Raw genomic sequence first — 15,577 nt, forward strand, 5'->3', positions numbered from 1 at the left:
CCAGTTCAGAAAGCATATAGTTTTCACTGTAAAAACTGTGAATTAAAAATCTTCGACTTTGAGGTTGAACAACACAGAAGATTGTGTTAAATATCACTTCATTTCAAGTTAACATTAAATCGAGAGTTCATATTCACTTCAAAGTGTGTAGTTAAATCTAAACACAAGTAAAAGAGAATGCTCATACCAAACTCACTCTCAATTAAACAGATTGAGAATTATTTTCGCTTTGGAAAATATCGTTTTATAGCATTGTCTCAATATCATTAATAGACCGATTACAATTAAGATCTGTATTTGCTGCTGTATATATATATATATATATATATATATATATATATATATATATATATATATATATATATATATATATATACACCGAAGAGCCATTACATTATGACCACCCTCCATCTATAACAATGGGCTCGCCCAGGTTTTCATGGTTTCTCGCCCAGGAACAATGTTTTCATGGGGCACATTAGGACCCATAATCCTCATAGAACAATCCCTGACGTCTGTAAGCTACTTGAACATAGTTGCAGACTAGGTTCACCCATTCATGGCAACAGTTTTTCCTGCGGGGGATGGTGTTTACCAACAGGATAATGCACCATGATATAAGGGTCGAATCGTCATGGATTGGTTCGAGGAACATTCCAGTGACTTTCAAGTCATGTCTTGGCCCCCAACATCACCTGACCTTAATCCAATAAAGCATTTGTGGTCCTACTTGGAAAACCAAATTCGTGTTGCCACGCTACCCCCTCGCAATGTGAGGGAATTGCAGGATCAGTTGGTGAGCGCTTGGTACTAGATACCTCAGACTACCTATCAGCACCTAGTGGAATCAATGCCACGGCGGGTGCTAGCAGTTTTGAGGGCTAAAGGTGGTCCTACATGTTATTAGCAGGGTGGTGGTCATAATGGAATGGCTGTTCGGTGTATATATATTTATATGTATATATTAGTGAATTGAGTGTGTGGAATTTAGTGATTTAGTGAGTGGAATTGTGCTCAACACTCGGCTGTTATGAGTATTTTACTTTACTAAATAAATAATGAAATTGCTTTAATTAAAATCACCGAGTTGAAAGAAATTGAGAAAGCAGATTTTTTTTTTCTGACAAAAGAGTATCTTGAAATTTCTAGTCTAAAAGCATAATTAATTTTATTTCAACTTACTCGTATGCTCCAACTAGATATATAAAATAAATTTGCTGATTTAAATTTCTTCCTTTCACAAATTCAAGCATGCGTTTCCAAACGTGGTAGTGAAAGAATGCGCGTTATATTAGTAATATAATTGTTGTTATTTTTTATTTTAGACAAAACTGTTACTTTAAATTTCCAGTGGCCATCGCATTTTTGCAGAGGAAAAAAAAAAGAAACTGTTTCGTTCCTTATGCTCAAAATTGATTAAAAATATTTTCGATTGAAATTTATTCATGTGTGCGCTGGACTAATTTTTTCAGTTAAAATTGGGTTTCTTTTTACATTGAAAATCAAAATACTTTAAAAAGTTTTCTATCATTATTTCATTATAAATTAGCGAAAGTATTGATGAAATTAAAAGATACTTTGTTATTATATAACGTAAAACTTAGTAAAAAGGAAAGTCGATATAAATCTTTAATATGTACATGTATATACCTTTTTTTATTTGAAAAGAAAAGCTCGGATTTCATTTAAAATTCCCGGAAGTGATCGCTTAAAATTGCATGATTATTGTTAAAACCTAAACCGTTGTAACTTTTGAAACATGCAGTTCAAATTTAAATACTATTCATTAAAATAAATATTAGGGGATGTTATCGGAATACTCATTGCTTAATCGATACATTTACATAACAATGATTAAATATTGTTTAGAATGAAATGTAGATGTTTAAAAAAATTATTTTCAAATCTAAGCATAAATCACAATTACGTTATTACAAACAAAAAAAAAGAACTTTTATGCAAAAAAAAGACAAGTTAAATGTATCTTTTACTAAGAAGATTCCTCAATGAATAATAAAGAAAAACTGTTAAATTTTTTCGTCAAAGTTATTTAAACGATTTTTTTTACAATTTTTAATAACAATTTCATCGTTTTTTCATTTTGCTAAAATTAAATAATGATGAAATTACACAGTACTTTATTAATTCATTATATTGCGCAGCAAATAATCAATATACGTATTTATAAGAATAATTCTCTTAAATAACATTTAATATTAGATTTGAAATATCCGTGTTACTTTCAAATAATTTAGATAGAGTCGAGGTATAACAGTAGCGATTAACGTATTTATTAAGCAAATATGAATTTTTTTTGTACTTAAAAAAAAAAGTTCGAATTAGATACCAATCTTTGAACTTTTATTGACTATTCACTTGAAATTTTTTTTAAATTGAAAATTGCATTTTCAATTCATATCAATTAAAATCAATTTTATTTTAAATTTAATCATATATTTAATTGAAAAGCCACTGACAAATTCATTATTTATTTAATGCTCCACTTTTTAGTATACACAGTACTGAAAATAAGAATCTTTTACAAATTTTGTTTACTGTCTAGAACACTATCTTTGAACATTCTGTAGATGTTTTAATAGTAATGATATATTTCATAAGATCGTGTCATGTGACTTTCTTATCCAATAAGAAGAACAACTGATATTATGGTGTTTTGCTATAACTACCCTTAATAAAATTTTTCTTCAAATGAAGATAAAAAGCATGCTCATCAGAATCACAAGTAATTATTTAAAATAAGTAAGAACAAAAACTCTATCGAAATCTAACAAATCATGACAGAAAGAAGCGGAGGTGCGAAACATCAAAGCTTGTTTTGTAATTGGAGGAAATAAATAGAAGTAAAAAGGTGATTATTTGTAGTTACCAGAAGTTACAACCGGCAATCGAATAGGCTTAGATGTTCTTCTTATCAGCCTTCTTCAATACTAATGTGTCGAATCCCTATAACTTTCAATTTTTCCTTCTCCTAAATCAAAATTTTGACTGCATTTCTGATCAGGATACTAATAATACAATTTTAAGGGACGGCATAACAGAACACCCAGCATAGACATAATGAGATACAATACAGCCAATACACTTACTTTATTACTATCCATTATTTTCCGCCCTTAAAATGTACCAAACATAATATGTAATTATTTTAAGGCGTGTATTTTCACTACTTGCTGACCATTTTATACCTTTTTGGAAATCGTAACTACACTAAATATTTCTAACAATTATATTTTATTCAATACCATGCACACTGCTAACATAATAAATTAGATTAAGCTTTCAAGTAAATTGCTTTAGTTGTGGTAGTTCTATCTTGCGTGCTTACTTTAATTTTGAAATAATGTTATATTGAAATAATGGAAAACATAATAATTGTAATAAGAGCATTAAAAATAGCATTTTTAATAGATACAACAATAAAAATGTAATTTTTGCACTTTTTGTGAAATTTAATTTTAGCAATATTATTCTTCGATCAAATTATGTTTTGGTTATATTTGACTATATTTGGTTATATAATGAGGTAATTTAAAAAATAATAGATTATGTTTAGGAGTAAGGACTATGATATGGAATAGAAAGTATAGAATTAGTGCTTTGTTACTATTGATTACACATATTTTTTTTTTTAAGTGGTATGCGATTAAACTCAATAACTTGTTTAGAATTTGGGAAAATTACTAATTAACGCAAAATTCCAGCAAGTGATTTTTCGAACTGTTTCATAAAAGCAGTAAAATATGTAATGCATTATTTTGGTGTTTAGGAAACGAGAATTTTAGTTTTTTTTATAGATTTTTTAAAGCATTTATTACCTAGTTCATATCCAAGCTGTCAAAGTTATTTGTATCTGATTCACGCATGAGCACTGTAGTAGCAGCTTCTTTTTTCTAACAATGGAATCGAATTTAGATTTGAGTATTAGTATCTTAAACCTAAGGAATATTAAATGCAATCAGAAATATCAGCTTATGCACTATTAACAATGTTGAAAATTGTAAGATATCTGAGATCGCACTTGCTTTGTGTTATATATACGTTGAACTTAATTTTAATTAGATGAACTAAAAACTTTTTTATTCCGGACACAGATAAAAGTACGTAATTACGATAATGGAAATAGCCCGAAATGTGCGTTTAAGAAAATGAATACAGCTTGAAATACGTATCTAAGAAAAAAAATTAATAATTAAAAATTGTAAAATTAATGCCAAATCGTTTCATATTGTAACCAGTGCTTATTTTATAGGTGTTAAAACAAAAAAAAAAATTATTGAAAAAAGTTGAACTGCACTTATTAGAACATGCGATAAAAAAAGTGCGTGGAGTCTCTCCGCGCGGAAGAAGTTAAACTTCGTAACCTGCGACGTTAATTGTACAAGAATCAGCAGTCGTTGAAGGATCACTAGTTCTATTCAACGACTCTTTTCCTGCTCCCTAATAAATTATATGTGTATCAAAACAAACTAAAAAAATATTTATAGAAAAACAAAAGTTTTATGACTTTTATTATTTTTATGTTAGTGAGAACCAAAACAATATGGAAATGAATGAGGGTAAACTGGATCATACCACGTGATTTCCCGCGCAACCTTGTTGGAAGTCGCATAAGAAATATAACTGCGCAGTTTGATAAAAATAACTAAACATAAAAGTACTTTAAATTCATTATATTTAAAAACAAAAAAAGCTATTTCAGTGAAAAACTTCAAAATAATAATCACGTATTTGGTATAAAGTTATTGTTAGTGAAAAAGCGGGTCGTTAGGCTGCATTTTTAATTTTGCTGAAAATTGTCCATGGGAATTTACTCAAATACTAATCAAAGTATAAGACACTATTTTAAAGACAGTTACCAGTAAAAAAGTCTTATAGTGAAATATTAGTACTTATCGGTTAGCTGGGCACAAAGAAATTTAACTATTTCTTTTTTTAATTAATTAATTAATTTATTTATTTTAATTAATTTTTTTTTACTTTTTCTATTTTAATTTATTTTGTTCAGTTCTTTAAATAAATAGAAAAAAGAGTAAAAAAAATAAATAAAAAATTTTGGTTGAGGTCTACATTCTTTGGCTTCTTAAAGCTTGTGCTCGTCTAAGAAGAAGGAACACAAGAAGAAAATATTTTTTACAAAAATTTTTGAATTTCCGCAGTGCAATTTTTTTTAAAACAATTTTCTTAGGTTTTTATTGTATCATGAAATATTGCAGAACCTTATCACCAATGGAAACATTTATACATGACTATGATTTTCAGAAAAATGTACACTTCAAAAGTAAAATGTAAGTCGTCACTTGACAACCAATAAAATATAATGACCTTTCTAGTGTTGTAGTAGTAAGTTTCTAGTAGTAATTATGTTACGAAATTCACTTCGTTTTTAAATTTTCTACATCATGTAGCGTTTTAAATCTCCCTCTACTCAACACATCCTTTTTTACCCTTAGTATTCTCTTAACTGTTATCGATTATCTTATTTACAAACAGAACTGCCCGAAACACTTTATTCTTATTTTAACTTATTTGTATTATTTTCTGCATCTCTAAGTTTTTTCTTCCTTTTATGAAGTTTGGTAACTTTTATTTGAATTTTTTTAATATATATATATATATACAGTAGAGTCCCAATTATCCGAGCCCCGGTTATCCGAGTTTCCGATTAAACCGAGCTATCAAAAATTTCAAGAATTTTTTTTGTTCTAGTTTATTTTTAAAAAAACCGCTGAAAAATAAATCTGAATTTTATCACCCAAACACTCAGAAAAGCAAAATCCAACAACTTGGTCTGATGAAATTATCGTTAATATCCTCGATAATGAATCTAGCGAAGATGATGAAGACAGTGATTATTAAAATCAACATATAAAAATCTCTCATACAGATGGACTAAAAGCTATCGAATGTACTATTGAATATATAGAACAACAAAAAGAGGCGACACCAGCCTTCCTCTTATCCCTAAAAAAGGCGAAACATTACTACAGAAAAGCGCCAAAGTTACGTAGAACAAAAAACGATTAAGGACTTTTTTTAAGTAAAAACTATTTATTCTCGTAAAGTATGCTTTTTAAATGTTTTTAAGTAAGCTTTTTAATTATAATATGAATTATACGTGATATACTCGTATGCATTTTGTATTTCTTAAATATATTACATTTATACCTTCTCTTTTTCCTTCCGTTTTTATACTCTTCGCTTTAACCGAGTTTTTCAGTTATCCGAGTTTGTTGCGGTCCCCATTAACTCGGATAATCGGGACTCTACAGTATATATATTTACAATTTAACATTATATTATAATCGTCGTTAAGCAGCTGACTCAATTTTACGTTTACGACTATTAATGTTGTAATGTCTCCGTAGCCTTGTAATTAATTTTGATCAAGTGTTGGAGGAAATTTGCCTTAGTGGAGGACTTATTGATGGAGCTAACCCGCACTTACTTCACATGGAGAGGAAAACCGCGAAAACTTCCCACCGTTAGCCTGACGGCAAGAGGACTCTAACCCATGATCTGATTACCTCTGAGAATATTTCACGTCAGCACTGTGGTCGGTACAAGCTGAATGCGGAATTCTTATCGATCAGCCATTGCTGGGATTCGAACCCGGTTCACCTCATTGGAAGACGAACACTCTATCCCCTGAGCCATCACGGCTCTTTATTTGAGGTTCGGCATTATAGGAGGTACTATGCTGTTCTTATAGTACCGAAATCATTGTATGTCTGTTTAAATGACTCCATTTAGGTTCTTTTTATGCTGTTTTATTATATTTATAACGATAGTATTTCACTCTTTATAAATAAAATAAAACAGCATGTAAACTTTATTATTTATAGTAAAAGTTATACCAGTGTTTTTCCTTTTTTTAACTACGTATAGCTAATAACTCACAACAACACACTCATTTGTAAAGCTTTATTGATGACATTAATATGGTATGTATAATACAGATAATTTTCAAATGCAGCCATCATATTTAACGAAAGATTTTTTTATTTACCAACCTGACTATTCGATGAGGATAATGAATCTACATACATAATAAAATAGAGAATTTGTATGTGTGTCTGTATACCGGATTGCGGGTATACCTTCGGTGCTAGTATATCTTCGGTTAAAACTTGTTTCAATTTTGCGAGCCATTAACCTTTCACAAATTAAGACTGAAAGGTACGCCTTTCCTTTGACAAGAGACAACCGCAAGGGTGAAAGCACGTCTTAGCACTGAACTTCACGGATAAATGGTAGCCCCACTCATTCGTGAGGCCACTGCCTCTGTTTAGACATAACTCTGAAAGGGAAGGAAATTTTCTCCAGATCACTGTTTTCCATGGTACTGCTCATCGACAGACCCGATTACAGGATTTTCGATTCCAAAAATCTTACTGGCAGATATATCGCATGTACTCGGTGGGCCTTACTGGAGTCGAGGATCGAATTTCGGTTTCTCCGGACCGGAATCCGATTCTCCAACCACTAGGCTACCACGGATCAGTTGAAAACTTAATAGTGCATAGTAAGTTAAATTTTGTTTTAAAATAGCGCAAGGCAAAAATGATGATTTCAAAAGGTTATGCTGCTGTGTCCATTAACTCAATATTATGAGTTTATGGGCATCACAGCAAGGTAGTTCGAAACTGTTGTAGCTGTTGTTGTAGTTTGTTTACGTCGCACTAGAGCTGCACAATGGGCTATTGGCGACGGTCTGGGAAACATCCCTGATTATGATCCGAAGACATGCCATCACAATTTTGATCCTCTGCAGGTACCCACGCTTCGTTAGCCTGACGACCTGCACGCGATATCGAGCACTTTACGGTAGAACAATTTAACGAGGTCCAATACCGCACACCCTCGATTTCTACGCAGGCTGATCCAAGTGGTAACCCACCCACTCACTGACCGATGCTGAACTTCGGTGATGTGCTGGGAACCGTGTCTTAACGATCAGTCCACTGCGGGACGAAACTGTTGTAGCAAAGCGTCTCTAAGTGATGATTTATTTTGGGGAAAGCAAAGTAGATTTTAAAACGGACTATCATGGTGTTTACGAGGTTTAAAAATGTTTAGTGATAATAAATCTTACTCTTCTCTGAAGACAGTTGTTAGCTCGGATAGGTTTCCGGGAGAGGGTGACTATCTGCAGTCGCTTCGCTCCCACATATGTAATGGTCGTTTCCCCCCATTGTTTATCCTTGTGTTCACTGTGAAAATACGCCTTGCAGGACTTTAATCTGCCTTTAGCGAACGCTAAACTGCGGTAAAAACGCTTCATGGCAAATTCTTTTTCTTTTATATAAGTAATTTAAAATTTAAACAAAAGAAAAAGGGACTTCACCTAAATTCAGAGTGATTATTTCTTTAATGATTTCTTTATATGATTATTTCTTTAAAATATTAGACTGCAAGCAAATTATGGTAGGATAACTCAGAATGGCTCTAGGGAGAATTAATCACGCAGTAATTTGTTTGAAAATGGGTATTTAGAAATTTTTTTTTTCAGCATATGAAGCTTCGTGGTGTACACCTAGTTCATGAACTCATTTTTTTCTAAAGTTTAAAATTCCAATGAAGGTGAAACATAATTTGTCAGGAAACATCTCGTAGTTTAGTGTCCTTTTAAGAGAAGAGTAGGATTTATTGTCCGAAGATAGTAAATTTATGGTCCCAAAATACTTGAGAGTTCGCTTTAAGATCAGCATTGCCACATTATCTCAGCTGTAAACTTAAAATCTTGAATTTTTTTTTCAATTACATTTTTGTTATTATTGTTGTTGTCACTTTTTTGACGTAAAATTTCAATTGATTAGATTCAATATTTACTGAGTTCCCCGTGAAAATGTCTTTGTTACTTAACTGTTGGACAAGAGGGTAGTTATTAAATAATAATTAAATTTTCCTTTTATTTTTATTCTTTACTAGAAAGAGTATATTTAGTCCGTTTTAGGAAATTCCAGTAAATGAAGCTTTAGGGGAAGAACATACAGGATTGGTAAAACTATACTGACGGTACCCAAAGGCTCGTAGCTCTGGTTCTAGAGAATGAATGCAAATGAAACATTTATTTAGTGTTATTTAGATCATATCACCGGATTTTCCATAAAGAAATAATAGTTCGAAGTTTTAACATCAGATAGCGTTATAACACAGTAAAAAAAGACACAGTAAACGGCACTAAAATGTAAAGTTTAACAGAATATTTTGTTTATTTGCAACATGCATATGCATATGCAGTACATACTTTGTCTGTCAGAAATATGCATATTTCATTTATATATGATTTTAAGAGAATCTCACCATCTATTGACGAAATTTCAAACTACTTTTTTTTCGAACAGAAGCTCAGCGAGAAGATCTAAATAACATATATGTCAAATATCGTTTAGATACGTGCAATAGAACCGTAGATAGAAGCCTCAAAGTGCCATAGGTTACATTTTAGTCACCCTCTATATTTAAAAAAGTCTTAAATATTGGTTAAAAATAATTGGTGAAATAAAATAAGATTATATTTTATCGATTTCTTAAAGTTAAATTCAATTTTTTCTGAAATTCTCGTTGTTGAAAACAATGCTAGAAATTAATATAATTAATATAAGTAATAGATTTTATTTATTAACAATTTGCGTATATGTAAGTTGCAAGCTAGATTTTATTATATTTGTTATTTGAGTATGTGTAAGCTGTAAGTTAGAGTTTGTATGATCGGCTGCTACGGTGAGGTTATAGAGCAAATTTTTTGTGTTAAAATAAAGTGTTATGTTTCTTGTTTTTTGTAAAAATGGAGTATTATTTTAGTTAAGTAGTAGTTTTTAGTAGAGAACAACAGAATATTGCACTTTATGGTAGAAACTGTTAACATTATTATCAGTTCCCTTTAAGCATTGGCCATCTATTTAAAAGTAAGTTGCATTTTACAATAAGCAAAGGGAGAAATACATTTTTACACTGTTTTGCGCTTTGAAGACACTTTAAATCATATTTTATAGATAAACTATCTTTTTCGTTCTTTTCTTTCTCCTTTTCAGTTTTTTTTATTTTTCAATTTATTTCTCAAATATGTGAAAGCCTCCATCATTGATAAAGACGTTGACCAAATAGAAAGTCCCAACCAACAACCAAGAAATCCACCAACATAGCTGAATAATTCAATAGTCTGCAACAACAAAAGTATGTGTCACACATTAAAATATGTCGTACATGAATCGTTCTCAGAAAAAATAGAAAGTACACTTTTGATTTCTTTTTAAATTCTTAAATGAATTTTTCGTTAATTTCTAAGAGAGATCTTACCTTAAGTCTATTCCTATTATAGTGGTTCAAATCGTACACTGTAAACCTGTGATGCAGTATTTCTTACTGGCCAAAAAAGTTGCATGAAAGAACACTTTATTTTAAGTTAACACCAAATGGAGCTTTCATATGCAATTCAAAAGGAATGGTTAAATTTAAACACCTAAAATAAGAAAAAGTACACCAAGCTCACGAGCATTTCCTCCATGTATCCATTATTTTAGCCTCCAAAATCAATGTTAGCGCCCTTTGGATATCGCAGTTTGTTAACAGCCAAGTACGAGTTATCGTGAGTTAATTGTTTTCTTTCCCGCTGCTATAGAACATCCACTGAACAAAAGTTGTATGTATGTTTAATAAAAAAATAGAAATCCTAAGTAATCTTCTCATAATTTATTTTCATTTTGATACTTCAAAAATTTCTCTTCAGTATTAGAAATTTTATGGCTTACTCTAGGTTTGTTTGAACTCGACTTTTCTATACTTTAAATTTTAAATTAGTTATGAAGTTGAAAGAGAATTTGCTACGAAAATTTCCTTCTGGTATGGCGTCCTCTTAAGGTGGAAATGGTGATCCTGGAGTTATCTGTCGGTAGTTTTACAAAAGTGGAGCTTCGAAGAAACAAATTTTATCTCGGAGTTTGCAGACTGCGTGCTCTTTGGTCCGTGCTTCACTCTAGAAAAGAGGAAAGAGGTCAAGTCTCCCTCTCTTTCAACCGGCTGGTAGGGCATGCCTAGCACCCTGGTAAGGACTGCATTCTGCATCCGGGGAGTGCCTCTGAGCTCTGATAGTTTTTAGCGGATCCACTACCCCTGTTGTAAATGCGACTTTATAAAACTATTATCAGAGCAATTGTGAAACCTGGTGAATGATCAAAGAAGAGGAAAATGATCTTCTGGTTTTGAGCGAAAGGTTCTGAGGAAAATAATTGGTCCTATTGATGATAGAAGAAAATGGAAAAATATGTCAAACCTAGATGTTGAGAAAATCATAAAAGGAAAATATATTGTTCACTCTATCAAATCCCAATGCCTCTTATGGCTTGGAGACATAGAGAGGAGAGACAATAATTACGGCTTGGAGAAGATCATCAACTGAGAACCTATATGATCAGGCCCAGTGGCCGTCCAAGGAAAAGATGGAAGGACAACGTTATTAACGACTTAAAAATAATGAAGATCCGTAAGTGGTGGGAGGAGCCAAAACAAAGAGCTGTATGGAATATAATTGTGGAACAAATCAAGGCCCAACAATTGCTGTAGAGTTATGCAAGAAGAAGAAGATATCTCCACCTGTGATACTAAATGCATAAGTCTACAAGTCAACTAAGGTTATTTTATTCTGGAAAATACAAATCTGCAAAAAGAGGCTCATATTTAAGATTTCAAAGTTAACCCTCTCGCCCCCCTTGGTGGGGGGGGGGTGAGATATCGAGTTTAGTATCATTATATAGCTCTTAAAAATATCGAATGTGTATAGTTTCATGTCTCGATCCGATGTATATTTCTTGGGATATTTGAACATTTCCAAACTTTTTTTACATCCTGTACACATATTTAATACCTAAATTAGAAATAAAATTCTTCCTAGTCACTTACCAAATATTTGGGTGCGAGAGAATAAACTAGAATTTTGGCTTCATCAATTATTATTTCCACAGGAATTCTCGCTTGACTGAAAAATAATAATAATAATTAGAAATGAAATAAAGAAAGAATTGTGTATTTCTCTCCAATCTGCGTTCATTTCTTAACCGCGCATGTACGTCCTTTGGTTTGGTATGATTGAACATATTGTATTAGTGCAATATATATACTAATAAATTCTAATATAATGTGCATGTGTATTAATGGGCTGTTAACGCTGAAGTGGCAATCGTTCTCAATTTTGGCAATAATGGTGCGTGCTTACACTAAACTACCGCAATTTGGATTGAAAGGCAGGTGTTATTAATGAATTAGCCTGAGCACCACACTTCCCAGCAGAGCAACCGCCTGCGGTTATATGGTGGGGGAATTTATTTTATTTTAATTTTATAACCGTCGTTGAACAGCCTACCAAATTTTATGGGTTTACGACTACTAATGTTCAACTCTGTAGCCTTGTAATTTTGAACCTAATCCAGAAAACAAAGGAACTCCTGGATCAAGTATAAGGAGAAATTTGCCTTCATGGAGGACTCTTTGATGGAGCTAATCCACATTTGCGTTACATGGAAATGAAGACCACGAGAACCTCTCACGGTTAGCTTAACGGCAAAGGGACTCTTACCCATTATCCTACCACTGAGGATATTTCACGTCAGCACTGTGGTCAGCATGCGGTATTCGTATCGACCAACCATCTCTGAGATTCGAACCAGGTTCACCTAGTTGGAAGGCGAATGCTCTATCCCCTGAGCACTTCCTCTTACCACAACCACTTTAAACCCGCCGCGCATGATCTCAAAGCCTTTTACCATAATATTAAGAGGATGTCATTGGATATAAGGTTTTTAGGTTGTCTGGACTTTGACTATTTTAGAATAGTTTTTGTTCAAACCTTTGTTTGCCGAACATGTTATACCAATTTGCATTGATCGCATTAATCCCCCCCTCTGAAGTTCTCTTTTCGATATATATATATATATATATATATATATATATATATATATATATATTGAATTGTTAATATTTTTGAAATTGTACAACTGTACATACATTTCAATTCTGAAAAATACTGAAATTAACTTGAAGAATCAACTTACGTTGCTGTTCTAAACATCCTCGCCGTAGACTTCAAGTAAGCATTTCAAGAGGAAGAAAAAATAATGTTGATTAATTATCTTCCAAGTATGCTCATACAAAATGCGTCCAAAAAGTTTGGTAAATCGAAGCATAAACCAAGTATAATGTACATTGAGAACAAAAGAGCTTTTTATCCTCTCTAAAATAACACATGTTATCCACAATGCAGTTTAAACATCATCTGTAAACTGCTAGAATGAGTAAATGGGATGTCCTTGTTTGGTATGAATCGAGAAAAAAAATGTCTTCCGTTCGTGTAGAACGGAATTGTCAAAGTTTCGTGCTTCTAAAATCGTTATGCATGATGGTGCAGATACCAAAATATTTTGATACAAATAACGATCTAGCAACAGCATTTGTTATGGACAATCAATATAATATGGAGTCAAATTATTGCTGTGAATTCATCATCTATAGTTTCATTTCCATCTAGAAATGTTTAAACTATAGTCTTAAAGCTATTTCGTGTTTTCTATTCCTTGAACTTAAATAATTATCGCACGCATTTCTAAATTCGTCTAATTATTTTATTCTCTCGTTCTTCTTCATGTCTATTTACTGCTTCGTTCGTTCGTTTAAAAGAATATTTACACACAATCCGTTTTATCAAGTAACATATATGCTGGGGACATACATAGAAAATTTCTCATAGGGTCAATGCTATCTCTTAACATTGTTGCAGATCTGGAAAAGCTAATGTCGAAAGCTATCGAAGTGGAACGTGTTATAGACGTGAAAAATCAACTTCGTTGCAATGAATCCTTTAAATATTTAAATAAAAATTACATTTTCATATTATTTACAATCACTATCATAACTAGATGTAGAGACAGAAACACCAAAAAAAGCATTACAGAATATCTATTTAGTTATTTTTGTAATTTGTCACATTGTTTCAATCCAAAACTTTTTTTTTCGTTTTAAGCAATCCTATATTTCTTAGCACACAGTGCCTGAGCCGGCAAAAATGTGAGAAATATTTCTACTTCATTCCCAGTGCGTGTTGACACGATGCCAAATAAAGTCAGGAGTTTCTCGTGTTTTACCTATTTTACAAGTTTTCGCTTGACTACCGTAATAAACTTCCTGCGTCGTTATCTCGCGCATACCTACGCTCCACCTCACCAGAAGTGCACCTAAATTTTAGCACACGTTACGTATGCGTTATCAAACTATTCACCAAATTTTTAGACTCACCGTGTGCGTAAATAAAGAGTAAGAATAAATAGGCCTTGTTTTTGTGTAAACAACTTAGTGTCTTTTTAAAATTAGATGTTATAGTAGATTAGAACAACAACCGATCATAAAATCAACAGACATGTATCTGAACTAAAAAACAACAAGCAGTTTCAATGTATGGTCTAATTTATAGACTAGCATACTGAAGCTAAATAAACTAGTTAAGGTTTTAATGAAATACAAAAAACTAATAGAATGCCTACTTACTAAAATGAGCTATAATTTAATGACATTTTTTGTATACGTTACTATACAAGAAATTATGTGTTTTTGAAAAAAAATAATAAATGTTTTTTGTACTTACCCAGTCTTTAAATGGTTGTTTTTGAACTCTGACTGTATATTTCCTTTCCCTATAGTAAAGAGTTGAAGATTATGTGAGGAAGGATAAATTAAGTTGCATGAGTAATTCAAAATTATTCATTAAAAGAACACGGAAAGTTCAAAATGGGATTAAGGGGCGTGACCACATAATCTCCAAACCTACTGTGGTTGTTGTTTCTAATGCTACTTGCCACACGGGTAAGCCTGCTTGGTGAAACCGAGTAAATTTAAAGCAGAATGTGCATTTCTTGTTTTTCAGTGGCGCCATCTATGACCAAGAATTCGACTTCTGCCACACCATCATAGATTCATTCATCCACAGATCGTAATTTTGACCTGAATCAGAGAACGATCCATCTCCAAACCAGTAGCCCCAGAAGTATTCATTTGTTATGGGAACGAACATGAGAACTTTTGCGACTCGACAGAGTTACGTGCATCAGTCACTTTACTACACGGGGAGTCTTCTACCGGCGGGGTTCGAACCCACAAACTCTCGAGCATGGGCCCAGCGCCCTACAGGCCAGTCTATCCCGGCCTGGTTCAAACCTATTCAGGCATTTATCGGAAGGGAGGATCAACTTGAGCAACAGAATTACAAAAATTACACAGTCTAATACTAAATCCGTACAAAGCTTCATACAATTTACCCAGATAAATTGTGCATTAAATTCATATTCCGTGTGTTGATATACAATGTGTTGCATATCCCTATACTTCTCGACATGAATGACGTTCTTAAATCACCACCCGTAATGTATATTTTGAAAATTATTGTCAGAAAGGAATTCTTAAAAATACACACATTACAAGTCAAATCAATTAAACGAGATGCAATAATATCTGATGAATCGCAGGAAAGACAAGCAAAATGGAATTCAGCTAACTTGTATTATGAGACGTTTTT

General features: G+C 32.3%; 1 protein-coding gene across 1 annotated transcript in view; it reads right to left on the reverse strand.

Moving 5' to 3' along the window:
- Positions 1-6,952: 6,952 nt before the first annotated feature.
- The window catches only part of LOC107441653 (degenerin-like protein asic-2), a 31,587-nt gene continuing 22,962 nt past the window's right edge, over positions 6,953-15,577 (reverse strand). Inside the window, exons 11-14 of the mRNA XM_043054912.3 lie at positions 14,651-14,699; positions 13,068-13,096; positions 11,920-11,995; positions 6,953-10,183 (exon numbers count right to left, since the gene is read on the reverse strand). Of these exons, the coding sequence (XP_042910846.3) occupies positions 10,052-10,183; positions 11,920-11,995; positions 13,068-13,096; positions 14,651-14,699 (286 nt within the window). The 3' untranslated portion in view covers positions 6,953-10,051. The remainder of the gene's footprint in view (positions 10,184-11,919; positions 11,996-13,067; positions 13,097-14,650; positions 14,700-15,577) is intronic.

The sequence above is a fragment of the Parasteatoda tepidariorum genome, chromosome 8 (genome assembly GCF_982258835.1).
Source record: "Parasteatoda tepidariorum strain Cologne lab strain chromosome 8, Ptep-v5.0, whole genome shotgun sequence".
Lineage (NCBI taxonomy): Eukaryota > Metazoa > Arthropoda > Arachnida > Araneae > Theridiidae > Parasteatoda > Parasteatoda tepidariorum.